A 17,469-nucleotide genomic window follows, 5' to 3' on the forward strand; every position below is an offset into this window, starting at 1 on the left:
CTCGCTGTGTCACAAGGTTGTGGGTTTAGGGCTTGAGCACAAATATCAAGGCTGACATCCCAGTGGGGTACCGAGGGAATGCTGCACTGGCAAAGAGGCTAGTCTTTTGGGTGACACAACCGAGGTCCTCTCTGCCCTCTCAGGTGGATGTAAAATATCCCGTGGCACTATTTTGAAGACAAGCTGGGGAGCTATCCCTGGTGTCCCGATCACGATTTATCCCTCAATCAACATCACAAAAACAGATTATCTGGTTATTACTGTGGGAGCTTGTCATGTGCAAATTAGCTGCTGTGTTTCCTCCATTATAACAGTGACTGTTTCATTGCTGTAAAGTGCTTCGGGATGTCTAGTGGTCCTGAAGGATGCTGCATGTATGCAAGTCTTTCTTTTGTGAATCACAGATACTGCTTTTATGTTAAAGACAATATATAAATGAGCGCCGTTGCAAAGAAAAGTTACGCAGAAAATGCACATGCAGGCGTAGCTGTAAATTGTTATGGGCTTAAGTGGTGATGCCCACTACAGACAAATAGCTGGACAATACACATATTATGTAGGTCAAGACAAAATGTCCACATTGCAGCACGTACCAGCCTCCAGAAAAAGAGGAGCAGAGCGATTGGACCAAAAAAAAAAAAAAAAAAAAAAATGCTTGTAAATGCTTTAAAAATAAAAAGCACTCATCCCTCAGTCGGCTCGAGATGGGTCATCCGAAACTCAAATAGATCTGGGAAAACCCGGCATAGAGTTTAAAATTAAGTTGGATCAATAGGAGTGATGACTGGAACGCAACGCAGCTGTGTAACCATTCAAGAAAAAACACACAGCATGGAGCAGAGGCAGAGAAACAATGTCTGTTCATGACACTAATGGGCTGTGGAGTCGTTAGGGGGGAAAATCTCAACTAATTATACATCCTATCTACCAGATCCAATTATAGATAGAAGGTCTCCATAATAGAGCACAAGTACAGCTGTGGCTGAATCTCTAAATGGACCGTACAGTGGATGGAGAGTGGCCTGATAATTACATACTCCATTGATCAAACCAAATTATAAAATGGATAAAGAATTAATCAGACAAGATAATCAGGACACTGGCTCATTTCATTTCATGTTAGTTGTGTTATGGATTTGATCTGTGGAGGTCACATTCCTCCAATGACATCGAAGTAAAATCATTAAATGGTAAACCATAGGCTCGAACCATGAAACAAGAGCATTCCCCTCTTGATGTTTTCCAGGCAGTAATTGTCTCATTTAATGTTTGGGGCCAGCTCAAAAAGCTGTAGCTTGCGGACCCCTGAGAGAGCCTCAGTGGCCACCACCTGCTAAAGCACGTGATGGGTCCTTTGATATTAAAGCATCAACATATAATGGAAACATGTAGGACATCTCGAATCTGGTTTGATATTTTCTTCTTAAAAAATGCACTTCAATCTTCTAACCTGCACAACGATCCTCCCTGCTAGCTTGCTGCGTGTGACATCAGTGATAGGGATTGCCCTGTGCATCAAATGGCTCCGTTGAAGGGTAGCCAGGTGGCTTCCTGGGCTTGGACACTTCTGGAGCAGTCTCTGTCTTCATTCTTTGCAATAATGCCGCTGAGGACAGCTCTTCTTCGAATATGTCAAGGAGAGAGTGAGTATGCAGATTCTGCTATTCTTGTCAATGTGAATGACTATTCTTCCCCGCACCACCCACCACGAGCCCCCTCACGTTTGAGATGGTCCATCACGTTTATGACTTTTTTCAATGTTTCCTTCCCGTGCCTGCTTCCTTCGGTGCCACAAATTCCCATCTATTTTAAAAATAAATTTAGAGTAGCCAATTCATTTTTTTTTTCCAATTAAGGGGGCAATTTAGCGTGGCCAATCCACCTACCCTGCACATCTTTGGGCTGTGGGGGCGAAGCCCACGCAAACACGGGGAGAATGTGCAAACTCCACACGGACAGTGACCCAGAGCTGGGATCGAACCTGGGACCTCAGCGCCGTGAGGCAGCAATGCTAATCACTGTGCCACCAATTATTGGAGCACCATTGCTACAAGAACTATAATGGTTCAAGGAAAAGGCCCAAGACCGACTTACCTGGGTAACTGCAGGAACAACTCCTATTTATGTGCCTTTAATGTAGTAAAATATCCCAAGACACTGCACAGGAGAGCAATTGGATAAACGTTGACACACAGAAGTGGACATATCGTTGCCAACCCCCAGACTGTCATGGATTAAGTTTCTCATAAGCTGTGAAGCCACAGCCTGAAAGCCCCATCATAAGTTAGCCCCTGCGGCTGAAGAAAAGCATTTAAAGAGTTGAGCACTTCACTTTCTTCCAATGCTTTCAGTTATTACTTATTATATTTAAGGTGGACAAATTGGTTGTTTTAGACTCAGTGAGCCAGTAGAAGGCAGGTCATGTGGTGAAACCTCCTGGAATGTAGCTAACCAGAGTTAGCAGCCTAAATGGACAATTAATGCAGCGTTGGTAATGCCATCCGAGAATAGATAAAGAAACGAAGATTCCAGGTATCTGATCACATCTTAACACCATTAACATCATCCTATCTGTTCTTGTCTTATGGCATAAGAAATTCAAAAGGGTAAAATTATGGCGGTCATACATTTAGCAAGCTCAGTGGTTTAATTAAGAAAGGGTTCTGCATTTCAAAGCTTCAATTTAACATTTCCCAAGCTGGGATACTTAGTGTCTAGTCTGGTATGGAGATACTTGTTCCAAGTAGTACTCCTGTGGGAAATGCATTTGCCCGCTCTGTGCCCTGGGATGATGCCAGATGCTATCACTGTTGCAGCTGTACAGAATGGGTGCAATTCATAGTGAGTGACGAGGCAAGTGTGGTCATTCAGAAAGAGGCAGCAGCAGGATGATTGAATTGGACGGGAATTCAACTGCTGCAATCTGGCCTCGGTCGCGAATCTGAATAATTTGTGATTGAAGAGCACAGGCTGTTGGCAAAACAGATACATCAGGGTTGAGCTCAAAATCATGTTAATTCATGGTGGTGGATATGGATTGATGAGTATCCCACGTTTCATAAAGCTGCCGCACTCTGTGTCACTTCTAATCCCCTCTCAATATAGGTGCTATTGTTGATTAAATAAATCTATGTACTGGCACCAAGCACTAATGTTCCCTCTAAGTCGGAAGGTTGTGGGTTGACCCTACTCCTGGCACTTGCAAACATAAATTAATGTGCAACTAAACATAACTTTAATGGAGGGCAGTACGGTGGCACAGTGGTTAGCATTGCTGCCTACGGCACTGAGGACCTGGGTTCGAATCCCGGCCCTTGGTCACTGTCCGTGTGGAGTTTGCACATTCTCCCCGTGTCTGCGTGGGTTTCGCCCCCACAACCCAAAAGATGTGCAGGGTAGGTGGATTGGCCATGCTAAATTGCCCCTTAAGTGGAAAAAAAAATAATTGGGTACTCTAAATTTATAAAAAAACAAAACAAAAAAAACCTCATAACTTTAATGCAATACCGAGGCGAGAGGTGACATCTTTCCTCTCAAGTCGATGAATAGTGCCATTTTTTACAAAGAGGAGCAGAGGTGTTCTTGCTGGTCTCCTTGTTTTATCCCTCTGGCCAATATCACATTACCATTTGTGGAAACTTGCTGTTTGCAAACTGTGTGGTGCCACATTTCCTATCTTACAACATTGACTGTACTTTGCGGGGCAGCACGGCGGCGCAGTGGTTCGGGGCGGTGAGGACCTGAGTTCGATCCCGGCCCCGGGTCACTGTCCGTGTGGAGTTTGCACACTCTCTCAGTGTCTGCGTGGGTCTCACGCCACAACCCCAAGATGTGCAGGCGAGGTGGATTGGCCTCGCTAAATTCTTCCTTAAAATGGGAAAAAAATAATTGGGCACTTTAAATTTAAAAAACATTGACTGAACTTCAAAGATATAAGGTATAAGGTGCAGTGCGGTCTGTAAAAAATTTTGGACAGCTTGAGGACATGAAAAGGCACTAAAGAAATGCAGGTCTTGCTTTCTTTCAGGACTGAAAGGCTTGAAGTGCTGGTAGTAGACAGCTGTAAGGAACACCGACCACAACGAAGCAAAGATGTAATTATGGTCAGCATGCTATCTATCAACCTAAAGACACTATTTTTTGGCTGTTTTTTTAAAAAGGATTTACAGCAACCTGTTGCTGACACAATGCAGCTGTTCCTTTTAGTGTATGCCACGAGTGGGTAGAATTGTTCATGCTGAATGCCGCAGTTGCTCCATTACTGAGGTACCACAATCCCCCTGGAAGTTGCTATGGATACGGCTCAGTGAGCAGCTCAAGGTAAATGCTGCCGTGTTTTAAATAGTTCCAGAGTAATCATTTACCCCATAACAAAAGGTTGCAAGGACTTATTTTCTGTTTCCCACAATGCCCTTGGCCTCAAGTGTTCTTCAGCTGAACTAAACAAAGGTCTCTGTGAATGATATTTGGGGGTGGGGGTGAGAGAGAGAGAGAGAAAGAGAGAGAGAGAATGAAGAAAAAATCAGCCCAAGTTCCTGCTCCTGAATGCTGTTCTTTGATTCCTGCAGAAAATTGTACATGCTGGGGAAAACTGTACACGCTGGGGATTCCTGGGGGAAATTGTACATGCGATGACGATGACAGGATTGGGTTAGATTGGCTTGATCAATGCCCGCAAGAATTGAGGAAGCGAAAAATGCCTCTCTTCTGGTCGGCATATTATGGAGCAGAATGGAAATGAAACATCAGTTAGGAAAGGCAGCAAGGAAATGAAAAGGAAAATAAACACAGCAAGTGTTGCCTATTCCACCCCACTGGCAGCTGATTGCCAGGATAGTGAGTCTCACACGATGCCGGAGTTATATTAACCCCAGTAAATAAAATGTATGTCCTCAGCAGTATTGTATGGCCGTGAAACTGGACTTGGTAGAAAACGTCCAGAGGTGTTTGATGCTGTTGTTGCAGCCGCAGGCTGACAATTAGCTGGACATGAAGGATGACGAATAAAAGGGACCTTGAACCAGCATGTGAAATGATGAACCTGATTATATTAACAGCAAGGTGATAGATTAGTGGCAGGTTATTCAGGACTAACAGAGAAAAAATGCTGGGAGTTTTGACTGGAAAAATTCAGGGCATTGGAAAGAGCAGGAAAAGAAAGTGATTGAATAAATGTGATGGAACAGAGAGGGGTGGTGAATCCTGTTACCTCATCCTTATCCTCTTGCTGATGCCCTTGATTCAGGGCCTCACCTCTCTAAAGAGGCTGCAGAATTATTACACTCTAATGCAATTTTTTACAGATCGCTATATGTTCTGCGGGCAGTCTTTGCTCACATTCTATGGATTGATTTGTATAATAAATGGCTTTCACTAATCACCTCAGTCAACATAGCAACATTGATTTCACTCGAGGCTTTCTGGTCACAGAGTTGAAGAACAGTGAATAGACTTTAAAGTGCTCTTTTCCACTTGTCAATCAGGTTTTCAGCAACTTTTGCACCAATTGGTTGTTGCTTACTTGCCCTCTGAAACTCCATTAACACCAACAAGAGGATTTCCAATGGGAATCTCCAGAATACCAGGATTGTAGTGGATTACTATAGAGTAAACTATTAGAGATAGTTTTTACTGGTTTGTGAGATGGCTACGAAGGGTAATAATTTAAGATGGTATGTGGTATGAAAATAGGGGTTAGAAAGATGGTGTTTGGTGAGATGATGCTGACTGCCCTTGACATTAATTCAGCATTTGACCGAGTGTGGCATCAAGAAGTCCTAGCAAAACTGGAGTGAAAGGGATTCAGGGGGAAAACTCTCTGCTGATTGGGGACATACCTGGCAGAAACGAAGATGGTTGTGGTTGTTGTCAAAGGGAATCAGGGGGAATACCCTCCGCTGATTTGAGTCATACCTGGCAGAAAGGAAGATGGTTATTGGAGCTCAATCATCTCAGATCCAGGGCATCACTGCAGGAGTTCCTCAGGTGAGTGTCTTAGGGCCAACTATCTTCAGTTCTTCATCAATGACCTTCCTTCCATGATAAGGTTAGAAGTGGAGATGTGTTCTGACAATTGCACAATGCTCACAATGTTTAGCACTATTTACGACTCCTGAGATATTGAAGCAGTCCATGTCCAAATGACCTGGACAATATTCAGACTTGGGCTGACAACTAGAATGTAACATTCACGCCACACAAGTGCCAGGCAATGACCATCTTCAACAGAGAATCTGACAATTGTGCCGTGGCATTCAATGGCATTACCATCGCTGAATCCCCTGGTATCAACATCCTTGGGTTTACCATTGACCAGAAATTGAACTGAACTGGCCATTTAAATACTATGGTTATAAGGGCAGATCAGAGGCTGGGTATTCTGTGATGGGTAACTCACCTCCTGACTCCCCAAAATATGCCCACCATCTACAAGGCACAAGTCAGGAGTGTGAAGGAATACGTCAGCTCCAGAAGCTCAATGCCATCCAGGACACACCCACAAACATTCACTCCCTCCACCATTGACGCACAGTAGCAACAGTGTGTACCATCTACAAGTTGCACTGCAGGAACTCACCAAGACTCCTTGGACAACACTTCCCACACTCTCAAATACTAACATCTAGAAGGACAAGGGCAGCATATACCTGGGAACACCACCACCTGGAAGCTCCCCTCTAAGCCAGTCACCATCCTTACTTGGAAATATATCGTCATTCCGCCATGTAGGGGTTGGTTTAGCACAGGGCTAAATCGCTGGCTTTTAAAGCAGACCAAGGCAGGCCAGCAGCGCGGGTTCAATTCCCGTACCAGCCTCCCCGAACAGGCGCCAGAATGTGGCGACTAGGGGCTTATCGCTGTAACTTCATTTGAAGCCTACTTGTGACAATAAGCGATTTTCATTTCATTTCATTTTCATTCCTTCACTGTCACTGGATCAAAATCCTGGAACTTCCTCCCAAACAGCCCTGTGGACGTACCTTTTCCATATGCACTGCAGTGGTTCAAGAAGGCAGCTCATCACCACCTTCTCAAAAGGCAATTAGGGGGGGGGGCAATAAATGTTAGCCTAGCCAGCGACACCCATATCCCATAATGTAATTTAAAAATCTGAAATTCTCTGCTCCAAATCACCATTCAATTGTTTTAAAAAGGAATTACGCTATTGCTTGACAGACAGAGACAAATATTCAACAACGTGTGGAGTGTAAAGGAGAATGGCTGATGTGAAGATGAACACTGGCACTAACTTAATGGGCCAAATAGTCTGTGTCTGTGCTGGAAAACATCGACACCCACTTTCCAGAAGGGAGAGTATGCAGGAGTCAGCAGTGGCAGCTCAGACCAAGGACCAACCTCCTGGCTTGTCAAACTCTAGTTCACAAATGTCTCCCTTATGTTCGGTAACCTCAAAGGACACCACACTCGAGGTGTGGTTTGACCATGGTACCATACAGATTGAACACTACTTCCTCTGACTTGCATTCTTCTATTTTAGCCAAGTGGTTTATTGTTCTGACCAACCATATATTTTTTACAAATCATTCTGCAGGTTCTGTGGTGCCTCCTCCAAATTCATCACCCCTCTTAGTTTGGCGCCGTCTACAAAAACCTTGCTAATTTTCAGTGAATTCTTTAATCTAGGCCATTTGCATAATTTAGAATCAGTCAACATTAAACCGAGGCCAGCCCCCAACAAAGTACTCCCCCAAGCCCACCACTGAATACTACTAATGAATACCTTTAAAAAATATTTTTTTATTCGCCAGTTTCATCATTTTCACCATACAAAAGAGAAACAAAAACCCCAACAATATATAAAAAGAGACAATCCCCACCAAACCCAACCACCCCCTACCCCGAATCCCCCGCCCTCAACAGTCAACGGTAACCAACTCCTGAAAATGCATAATGAACAAGCCCCAAGAATTGTAGAACCCCTCCTTTGATACCCTCAGTTCAAACTTCACCTTCTCCAGGGTCGAAAACTCCAGCAGGTCTCCCTGCCCTGCTGAGGCACAGGGTGAAGAGGCTGACCTCCATCCCAACAGGACCCGCCTAAGAGTGATCAGCGAGGCGAAGGCTAAAACATCCACCCCCAATCCCACCTGCAACCGGCCGATCCGACTCCATGAATATGACTTCTAGGGGACCGGGTTCCACATCCATGTGCAAGACCCCCAAGATTGTACTGAATACCATCCTCCAAAACTTTCCAACTTTGGGCAGGACCAAAACATATGAACATGGTTTGGGGGGCCCCTCCCACATCGCTCACAGACATCTTCCACCCCCTCAAACAGCCAGCTCATCCTTGATTTTGTGGGGTGCGCCCTATGTACAACTCTCGACGGTATCAGCCCTAGCCTCGCACACAAGGTTGAGGCATTCATCCTCCAAAGCACCTCACACCACAATTCCTCTTCCATCACAACCCCCCCCATCAGCTCCCCCTCTCACTCTGCCTTAATCCCCTCCATAGACACCCTATCCTCCCCCAGTATCCTCCCATAGCTCGCCGAAACAATCCCGTTCTCCAGCTCTCCTGCTGGCAGCACCACCTCCAGCAACGAGGAGATCAATTTGACCACCTCCCCGAAGAAAGACTTTGATAAAAAGACCGGCAGACACTGGAATAAGAACAAGAGTCACAGCAATACATTCATTTTAACTGCCTGCACCCGGCCTGCCAACGGGAGGTTGTCCCACCTCGACAGATCGGCCTTCACCCTCCTCCACCAAACTGGTAAAATTGTATTTTTGGAGCCCTCCCAATCCTGGGCCACATGATACCCCAAATACCTAAAGTGGGTTGCCACCAAATGGAATGGCAGCCCCTCCAGTCCATCACACGAACCTGCCTCCCATCCATTGACTCCATCTACACCTCCCGCTGCCTGGGGAAAGCGGGCTGCATAATCAAAGATCCCTCCCACCCGGCTTACTCACTCTTCCAACTTCTTCCATCGGGCAGGAGACACAGAAGTCTGAGAACACGCACTCCAGCCTTCCAGCCTTGGGTGACGGTTTGCATGGGATTCATAGAATTTACAGTGCAGAAGGAGGCCATTCGGCCCATCGAGTCTGCACCGGCTCTTGGAAAGAGCACCCTACCCAAGGTCAACACCGCCACCCTATCCCCATAACCCAATAACCCCACCCAACACTAAGGGAAATTTTGAACACTAAGGGCAATTTATCATGGCCAATCCACCTAACCTGCACATCTTTGGACTGTGGGAGGAAACCGGAGCACCCGGAGGAAACCCACGCACACACGGGGAGGATGTGCAGACTCCACACAGACAGTGACCCAAGCCGGAATCGAACCTGGGACCCTGGAGCTGTGAAGCAATTGTGCTAGCCACAATGCTACCGTGCTGCCCACTGGATGCTTTGGTTTCCTCCCACTTGCCAAAGATGTGCAGGTTAGGTGGACTGGCCATGCTAAATTGCCCTGAAGCGTCCAAAGATGCACAGGTTAGTTTGCGGGGATGGGATGGGGAAATAGACCTCGGTAGGGTGCTGTTTCGGAGGGTCGGTGCAGACCCGATGGGCCAAATGTCCTCCTTCTGCACTGTAGGGACTCTACACTAGTTGGCTGTGTCGATTTTGGTATTTGTTTCTCCTTTTGTCAAGTGGATATTGTGAGGGAGTTGAAGTAAGATCTGCATTGTTGAAATAAAAAGTTTGTTGGAGGTTAATTATTGTAGACAATAATGCTAATTCGGCTCCATCTCCAGGATTTAGAAGTCTACTGAGGTTATGAGCCTATTCCAACAGTATTACTGGAAGATGCCATATATGACCCTACATGTCATCATATTTTTTTAAATATAAGTTTAGAGTATCCAATTCCTTTTTTCCAATTAAGGGGCAATTTAGCGCCCTTCGAGATGCCCTCATGCTGTGACAGTAGTGCCCACTGGGGAAACAAAAATAGATATTTTTAGATCAGCAAAGTTTCTTTTCCTCCTTTAACATTTCTATTTGAACTTCCTCAAAGGATTAGTAGCCGCAGACCAGCGCCTGAACCATACACACAGAAAGGCTTCAGGCTGAATTTCCAATCTGCGTTAAGCTGGTTGATCGCAGCTGGGAAGACATTTTGCCTCAGTGCCCAGTTTGAAGTTTGGTGGGGAGGGGGAGGGGAGCAGCAGTCAGGTTTTCCAGTCCCAGTTGTTATCAACTGAGCTCTTGTATAAAATGCGTGTGTGTGTGTGTGTGTGGAGGACAGGATCGATTTGGCTATAATGCTCCCCTCTGGTGAATACCCTATTGATATTCACCGACAGATCACATATAAAGAATGGATATTTGGATGAAGTTGCTGGGCGAGCTGTGGAAGTGGATTCGACGTGGAGCACTGCCTTCAACTGCAGTCACTAGTTAATGGCATACAATACAGGGATATTTGTAGAATCTCACAGCCCTACAAACTTACTGTTAATTGCGGCTAGCTACTTATATTTTGTAAATGAAAACAAATACATTCGCAGCCACATGGGATCAATTTGCTATTAAAGTCTTGCATTGATTGTATGCGATGTTAAAACACTTCAATAAAACCAGCTGCCAGCCAAGAGCTTCCTGAATGATGGGGAATGAGTCCAGGCTTCTTGATCCACTGTCACTCTTGTGACTTTGCATGGCAGGACGTGGACTGGCAATTCTGCAGGCATTAAAGGAAATCGAGATCACACAGCAAAGCAGGGGCATACCCAGAATTTTAGATAGATTCCCGCCAGTTGCTACTGAATCAGAGAAGGACTGAGGCAACAGATCCCTAAACAGGGAGTTGCTTGCAACTAGTTGGGTTCTGGGCTCTCTTCCAGCCCACAACCCTCCGCGATAACTGGCACCTTGAGTATCACCGATTTTAATCCCTCCACCATTGGTGGCCATCCCTTCCATTACCTAGGCTCTAAGCTCTGGAATACCCTCCCTACACCGCTCCACCTCTCTTTCATCCTTCAAGATACTTCTCAAAACCTACCGCTTTGACCAAGCTTTTGGTCACCTGACCTAATATGTTCATATGTGTCATAGTTTGTTTTGTAAGCTGTGCCTTGGACTGTTTTATTACAGTAAAGGTAGAACTGGTTTTCTCCTTTCCTCCCCCAAAGGCACTGGCTCTTGCTGGGCTTTTACTCTTGTGACTTCATTACATGTGAGCCACGCCCATGAGCGTCAGTTAACCATTTAACCTTGGGACAGGTGGAAATTGCAGCCAAGGCAGAACCTGTGTTCACTCGATGCTCATACACCACTTGAAAAGCGCGTGCATGTAGGTAAAGCAGGGATCAGGAGCAGAGAAAACCAGCCGATTTTTCTCCCCTTTGTCTTCCAGCCTGATGAACAGTCCCACTCCACAAGGCATTCTGTTTCTACTGATCGCATCATTTCAGTCCAAGTTATTGCACAGAATTTGATAAAAGTATGCTGCTGAACGTCCAGTTCCATCCAGTTGGATTTTGCATGGCTCCAGACTGCTTCGTTTGCTCTGGAAAAATTCAGCTCCTCATTAAATTCACAAACCGAGCTTTTGGATCAATATTTGCACTGACCTGAGTATCCCCCAAGTACCATGGGCAGGATTCTCCCAGCCCCGCGCCGGGTTGGTGAATCCCCGCAACCGCGCCACGCCGCCCCGATGCGATTCTTCTCAGAGCAGAAAATCGCCGCCATTGGTGCGGGATGTTTGGCACGACACCGGTTGAGGGCCACCGATTCTCCGGCCCGGATGGGCCGAGCGGCCGCTCTAAAAAGGCAGAGTCCCGCCGGCGCCATCCACACCTGATTAGCAGGCTGGCCTCTCACTCCCCGGGCCTATTTTCTTACGCGCCGGCCCCTGAACTCCTGTGCCATGTTGCGTCGGGGCCGGCACATTGAGGGAGACCACCACGCATGCCCGGTTTGGCGCAGCGCACAGTTGCCGCCAGAATGGGAGGCTGGAGCGGCGTGAACCGCTCCAGCGCCGTGCTGACCCCCTGTAGGGGCCAGAATCGGTACTCCCGTTTCCGACGGCGTGGACACTCTGCCGCCGAATGGGAGAATCCCGCCCCATGAATGAGTCCTTGAAGTGACAACCGCCATCAAACTGGATTTCCTCTTTTAGGTTCCTGGGAACCTTTTCTTTCTCCGTGAAAGAAAATAAGCTTGCAGATTGTCTTATTAGACATTATTAGAAATTAAAGGAGAAGGTGGCTGTCAGCAGAAGTACTTCAAGTTATTCGCCCCACACACCCCCATAAGTCGCTGTTGAGTTTTTGCTGCTTGTGCAGACAGAGCACAGAAAAACCTTGAAGGCGAGCTGGCAACAGAGTCACTTTTGTGCCTGTTACATTGTTTTTAGAAACAAATTCACCAACGTTTTGTTGGTCTACTCCTGAATGCGCCGACTCTTGTTAGGACGCTCTTCTTGTGAGAACTTAAAACACGGGAGTGGGTGAGATATTGGACCATGGGAAGCACTAGAGCCGAACTGTACAATCTTTTTAAATCCAATATCGATATACAGATATGTACACAAATGTGTGCCTGCGATAATGTTGATATACTGACATGTACACAAACATGTATGCACGCAGAGATATAAACATGTACACAAATAAGTGTGCACGCAACAACATCGAGATAGACACACACACAAACACGTGTGCACGCAATAAAGATATAGACATGTACACAAACACGTGCGCACACAATCGAGATTATAGACATGTACACAAACATGTGTGCATGCAATAGAGATATAGGCATGTAAAAAACACGTGTGCACGCAACAGAGATACAGACATTTTTAAAAATTCATTCATGAATATCAGTATGACAAATTTCCTTCTCTGAAGGATATTAGTGAACCAGATGAGTTTTTACAATAATTGGCAATAGTTTCATGGTCCTCCTTAGCCATTGAATTCCAGATTTTTCTGGAATTCAAATTTCACCATCTGCAGTGGTGGGATTCGAACCCAGGTCCCCAGGTTACCCTGGGTTCCTGGTTTACTAGTCCAGTGACAATACCACTATGCCACCAGCTCCCCACATGTACACAAACCTGTGTGCACGAAACAATAGAGATATAAACACATACACACATGTGCACGTGACAATACTGAGATACACACAAACACGCCCAGTTGATGTTTCCTCGCCTGCTCACATAGTTGCTGTGCTCAACTTTACTGACCCAGTTAAGATCTACCATTGCAGCACAGAGTGAAATAGCAACTCGAGGCTTTCTTGGGCTGTACTTCTCACCAGACACCACACTAACTGAGGGAACTCCAGACGTCCTAGTAACAATGTAAGAAGGTGGATTGCTTTCACAATTATTTGCTTGAATTCTGCGCTCGTCGGGATGAGGGGCATTGGTGTTGGGAAGTCACAACCAACTGTGACGCTCTCCGAATTACCCTCGTAGGCCCCTCGCCCACTAAATATGTAGTAAAAAAAGGAAATGTTGGATCAGTGAAACTGTGGGCGCAATTGAACAGAAACGTTTCTAAGTGTCACTTGTGGCCGATTTTTCAGGGAGAGCTGGTGTGTTCCCCACCACTATCAAACAACACTTTAAAAAAATAAATTTAAGAGTACCCAATTCTTTTCCAATTAAGGGTCAATTTAGCATAGCCAATCCACCTACCCGAACATAGATACATACATAGAAACATAGAAGATAGGAGCAGGAGGTAGCCTTTTGGCCCTTCGAGCCTGCTCTGCCATTCATCACGATCATGGCTGATCATCCAACTCAATAGCCTATTCCTGCTTTCTCCTCATAGCCTTTGATCCCATTCTCCCCAAGTGCTATATCCAGCCACCTCTTGAATATATTCAAAGTTTTAGCATCAACTACTTCCTGTAGTAATGAATTCCACAGGCTCACCACTCTTTGTGTGAAGAAATGTCTCTTTATCTCTGTCCAAAATGGTTTACCCTGAATCCTCAGGCTGTGACCCCTGGTTCTGGACACACCCATCATTGGTAACATCTTCTCTGCATCTCCATTTGTAAAGAACTACAGCCAATATCCTGATGGAAGAGCCAAACAGACTTTAAACATTAAATCTGTTTCTCTCTCCCTACAGATGCTGCCAGATCGGAGTTTGTCCAGCACCCTCTGTTCTTGTTACAGCCAATATTCTTTGCCTTGAAAAGTTGCAAGCTCATTCATCAAAGTTTATTGTTTCAGTTAAAGAAAAAAACAAGTGTAAAAGGTGTCCGCCCTGGCTCACAGCTGCATGGCACATCTTCCCCATCACTCATACATTGTCCTCTCCTGAAGTCATTGACACCTTGCTGGGGGGAGCTCCAATCAAGCTTGCATTCTGTGTGTGCTGGCCTGCACAGTGAGGGCTGGGTGGCTATTCCAATTGTGCATTACAATCGAGCTGGATTCCCAAACGAGCAGTCACTGAACAGTAACCACCCCAACACACTATCCTCTAAGGGCACTAAAAGCTAACAATAGTGTTCCGACCACTGCCTTGGCTCAGATCAGATAATTCTGGGCAAACTGGGAGCCAAACCTGGGGTGTAGAAAGGTTACTGCGAATGGTTTGCTGAGCTGAAAGTTGGTACACATTTAGTGAGAGAGTTCACTGTTCCAACAGTCCACTATAAAGCTTAGTTGTTCCACTCACCTTGCAGGGCCTCTTTGGCTCGGGCAAGCTCGGTCTCCTTCTGAGCAAGCTGCACTTTCAGCTCGGTCACCGACAGGACCTCAGCCGATTTCCCCGCGTTCGAATCCTCCAACTCCTTCGACAGCATTTCCTTCATTTGCCTCAACCACTGCACCTCCTCTTGGAGTTGGGAAACTTCCTCACGGAGAAGCACTGTCAAAAAACCAAACGCAAACACTTCAATATCATGATGTGGAGATGATGGCGTTGGACTGGGGTGAGCACAGTAAGAAGTCTTACAACACCAGATTAAAGTCCAACAGGTTTGTTTCAAATCACTAGCTTTCGGAGCACTGCTCCTTCCTCAGGCGAATGAAGAGGTATGTTCCAGAAACATATATACAGTCAAAAGCAAAGATGCAAGACAATGCTTTTGAATGCGAGCATTTGCAGGTAATTAAGCCTTTACAGATCCAGACCCCAGGTTAGCACTAGCTCCGAAAGCTGTTGGACTTTAACCTGGTGTTGTAAGACTTCTTACTGTACTTCAATATCAGACAGACAGCTCTGGAAAATGCACTTGCGAGAGGAGGGGGGAAAGGGTGAGGGAAAGACAGGTTAACACCCGAGTAACTGTGAGTAAGGGTATCCAACTACAAAATAAACTCTTTTCTAACAATGGCTGACACAAACTGCCTCTTCATTATTGAATAATGCATTAGCATTTCACAGGAGGCCCATTCTTTCTGGCTTGAAAAACAACCCAGTTACACAATTGCTCTTTCCCCATAACCCTGTAATGATTTTTCCTTCAAGCATTTATCCAATTCCCTTTTGAAGACTACTACTGAATCTAGAAATTGTTCATTTGCGAGTGGGGTGCAAAACATTTAACATAGAGCCACATGGCGATCTGTAAAGTTTTACCAACATGTGTGTGACCAGAGGAATGCAAGAAGTTTACATAAAGGGGCTGGGGCAGTGCTGATGCCATGCCACTAACTTCAGATATACAACATGCACTGATTTGCAGCGAATATACAGGGTTGTTGGGCTAATGTTCCTTTATATAACAGTCTGGACTGTAAGTATTGGTAGGTTAGTGATGTCACAGCCAAGTCAGAACCAGTTTCTACCTCACTGGATCCAGACTTACCATTCACCCATGACTGCTCTCTATATCCTAGCTTGCACCAAGTCCCATTCACCCACAACTTTGCTGACCCAGAGCCAGTGTACGACAGCAATGTGTCAATTTTTTTGGGGGGGGGGTCGGTCGGGTCGGTATGGGAGCTTGTAGATGCAGCATCATGCAAGGACACAAGTTTGGGGGCATTGGTAATGCCTCCTCTGCCGTTCTCGCTGGCCCGGTACTCCACAAGTCCGGTGGTAGTGGCGGCCCTGAGAGTTTGGGGGAAGTGGAGGAAGCATATGAGAGTGGAGGGAGCATCGGTCTGGGCCCCGATTTGCAGTAACCATCGGTTTGTACCGGGAAGACCGGATGGGGGGGGGGGGGGGGTTTCCGGAGATGGCAGAGAGCAGGGATTGGGAGGATTGAGGATCCATTTATAGAGGGGAGCTTGCCCTGTTTGAAGGATTTAGAGGAGAAATTTGAACTGCCAGCAGGAAATGGATTCAGATATCTGCAGGTACGGGATTTTTTTTGAAAAGGCAGGTTTCGACCTTTCCACTCCTACCGCCACGGGGGATACAGGACAGGGTAGTTTTCAGAACGGGGGTGGGAGAGGGGAAGGTTTTGGCTATTTATAAAGAACTCATGGAGTCAGAGGAAATGCAGACGGAGGAGCTAAAGCATAATTGGAAAGATGAGCTGGGGGGGTGGAGACGAGGCAGGTCTTTGGGCGGATGTGTTAAGCAGGGTCAACACATCCTCATCATATGCCAGGCTCAGCCTGATTCAGTTTAAGGTTATCCACCGGGCACACATGACGGTGATCCGGATGAGCAAGTTTTTTGGGATAGAGGACAGGTGTGCAAGATGTGCGGGAGGGCCAGCAAACCATGTCCATATGTTTTGGGCATGTCCGAAGCTTAGGGGATTTTGGCAGGGTTTTACAGAGGTCATGTCCACGGTGTTAAAAACAAGGGTGGTGCTGAGTCCAGAGGTGGCATTTTTCGGAGTGTCGGAAGATCCGGGAGTCCAGGTGGTGAGAGGGGCTGACGTCTTGGCCTTTGCCTCCTTGGTAGCCCGGAGACGGATATTGTTAGCGTGGAGAGACTTGAAGCCCCCAAATTCAAAGATCTGGCTTAGTGACATGGCTGGCTTTCTCAGCTTTTTCTCAGATTATTGTTTAGAGGAGGTGGGACTTGTGAGGGAGTGAGGCGGTCTTTGCACTATGTTGACATTTGTATTTGTACTGTTTACTGTTATTATAAAATTATAAATGCCTTAATGAAATGTTTTTCAAAAAAAAGCAATATGTCAATTTTAAAATCCTCATCCTGGGTGATCAAATCCCACTATCGCCTCACCCTTTCCTATCACCTCCTCCAGCCCCACGGCCCCCAAAATCTCTGCGTTCCTCCAGTTACAGTCTTCTGCACATCTCCATTGGCAGCCACTTCTTTCTCCTCCTTTAACCCTCTCCTTACATTGCAGCCTTCAGTATCCCACCTTGTATGTTATTTACATCGATATGGTCTCCTCATTCACCTCCATGTATGGGTAAGGAATATGAGATTTGCTACAATTGAGGCTCAGCTTTGGGGATTTTCTCTGCACCAGGTCTGATGCTGGATGCTTCTTCCCCTGTGCTTCAGCAACCAAAACTGAACACAGAGACATTGCCAGGCATGCCGAGCCTGGCTAGCAGAAAGTTCA

At 46.1% G+C, this 17,469-nt stretch overlaps 1 protein-coding gene across 6 annotated transcripts in view; it reads right to left on the bottom strand.

Moving 5' to 3' along the window:
* kazna (kazrin, periplakin interacting protein a) overlaps nt 1–17,469 on the bottom strand; it is a 798,970-nt gene that overhangs the window by 196,522 nt on the left and 584,979 nt on the right. For all 6 annotated transcript variants that reach the window (XM_072478390.1, XM_072478389.1, XM_072478391.1 and 3 more), the window contains one exon: nt 14,649–14,840. In XM_072478390.1, the coding sequence (XP_072334491.1) occupies nt 14,649–14,840 (192 nt within the window). The remainder of the gene's footprint in view (nt 1–14,648; nt 14,841–17,469) is intronic.

The sequence above is a fragment of the Scyliorhinus torazame genome, chromosome 16, assembly GCF_047496885.1.
Source record: "Scyliorhinus torazame isolate Kashiwa2021f chromosome 16, sScyTor2.1, whole genome shotgun sequence".
Classification (NCBI taxonomy): Eukaryota; Metazoa; Chordata; class Chondrichthyes; order Carcharhiniformes; family Scyliorhinidae; genus Scyliorhinus; species Scyliorhinus torazame.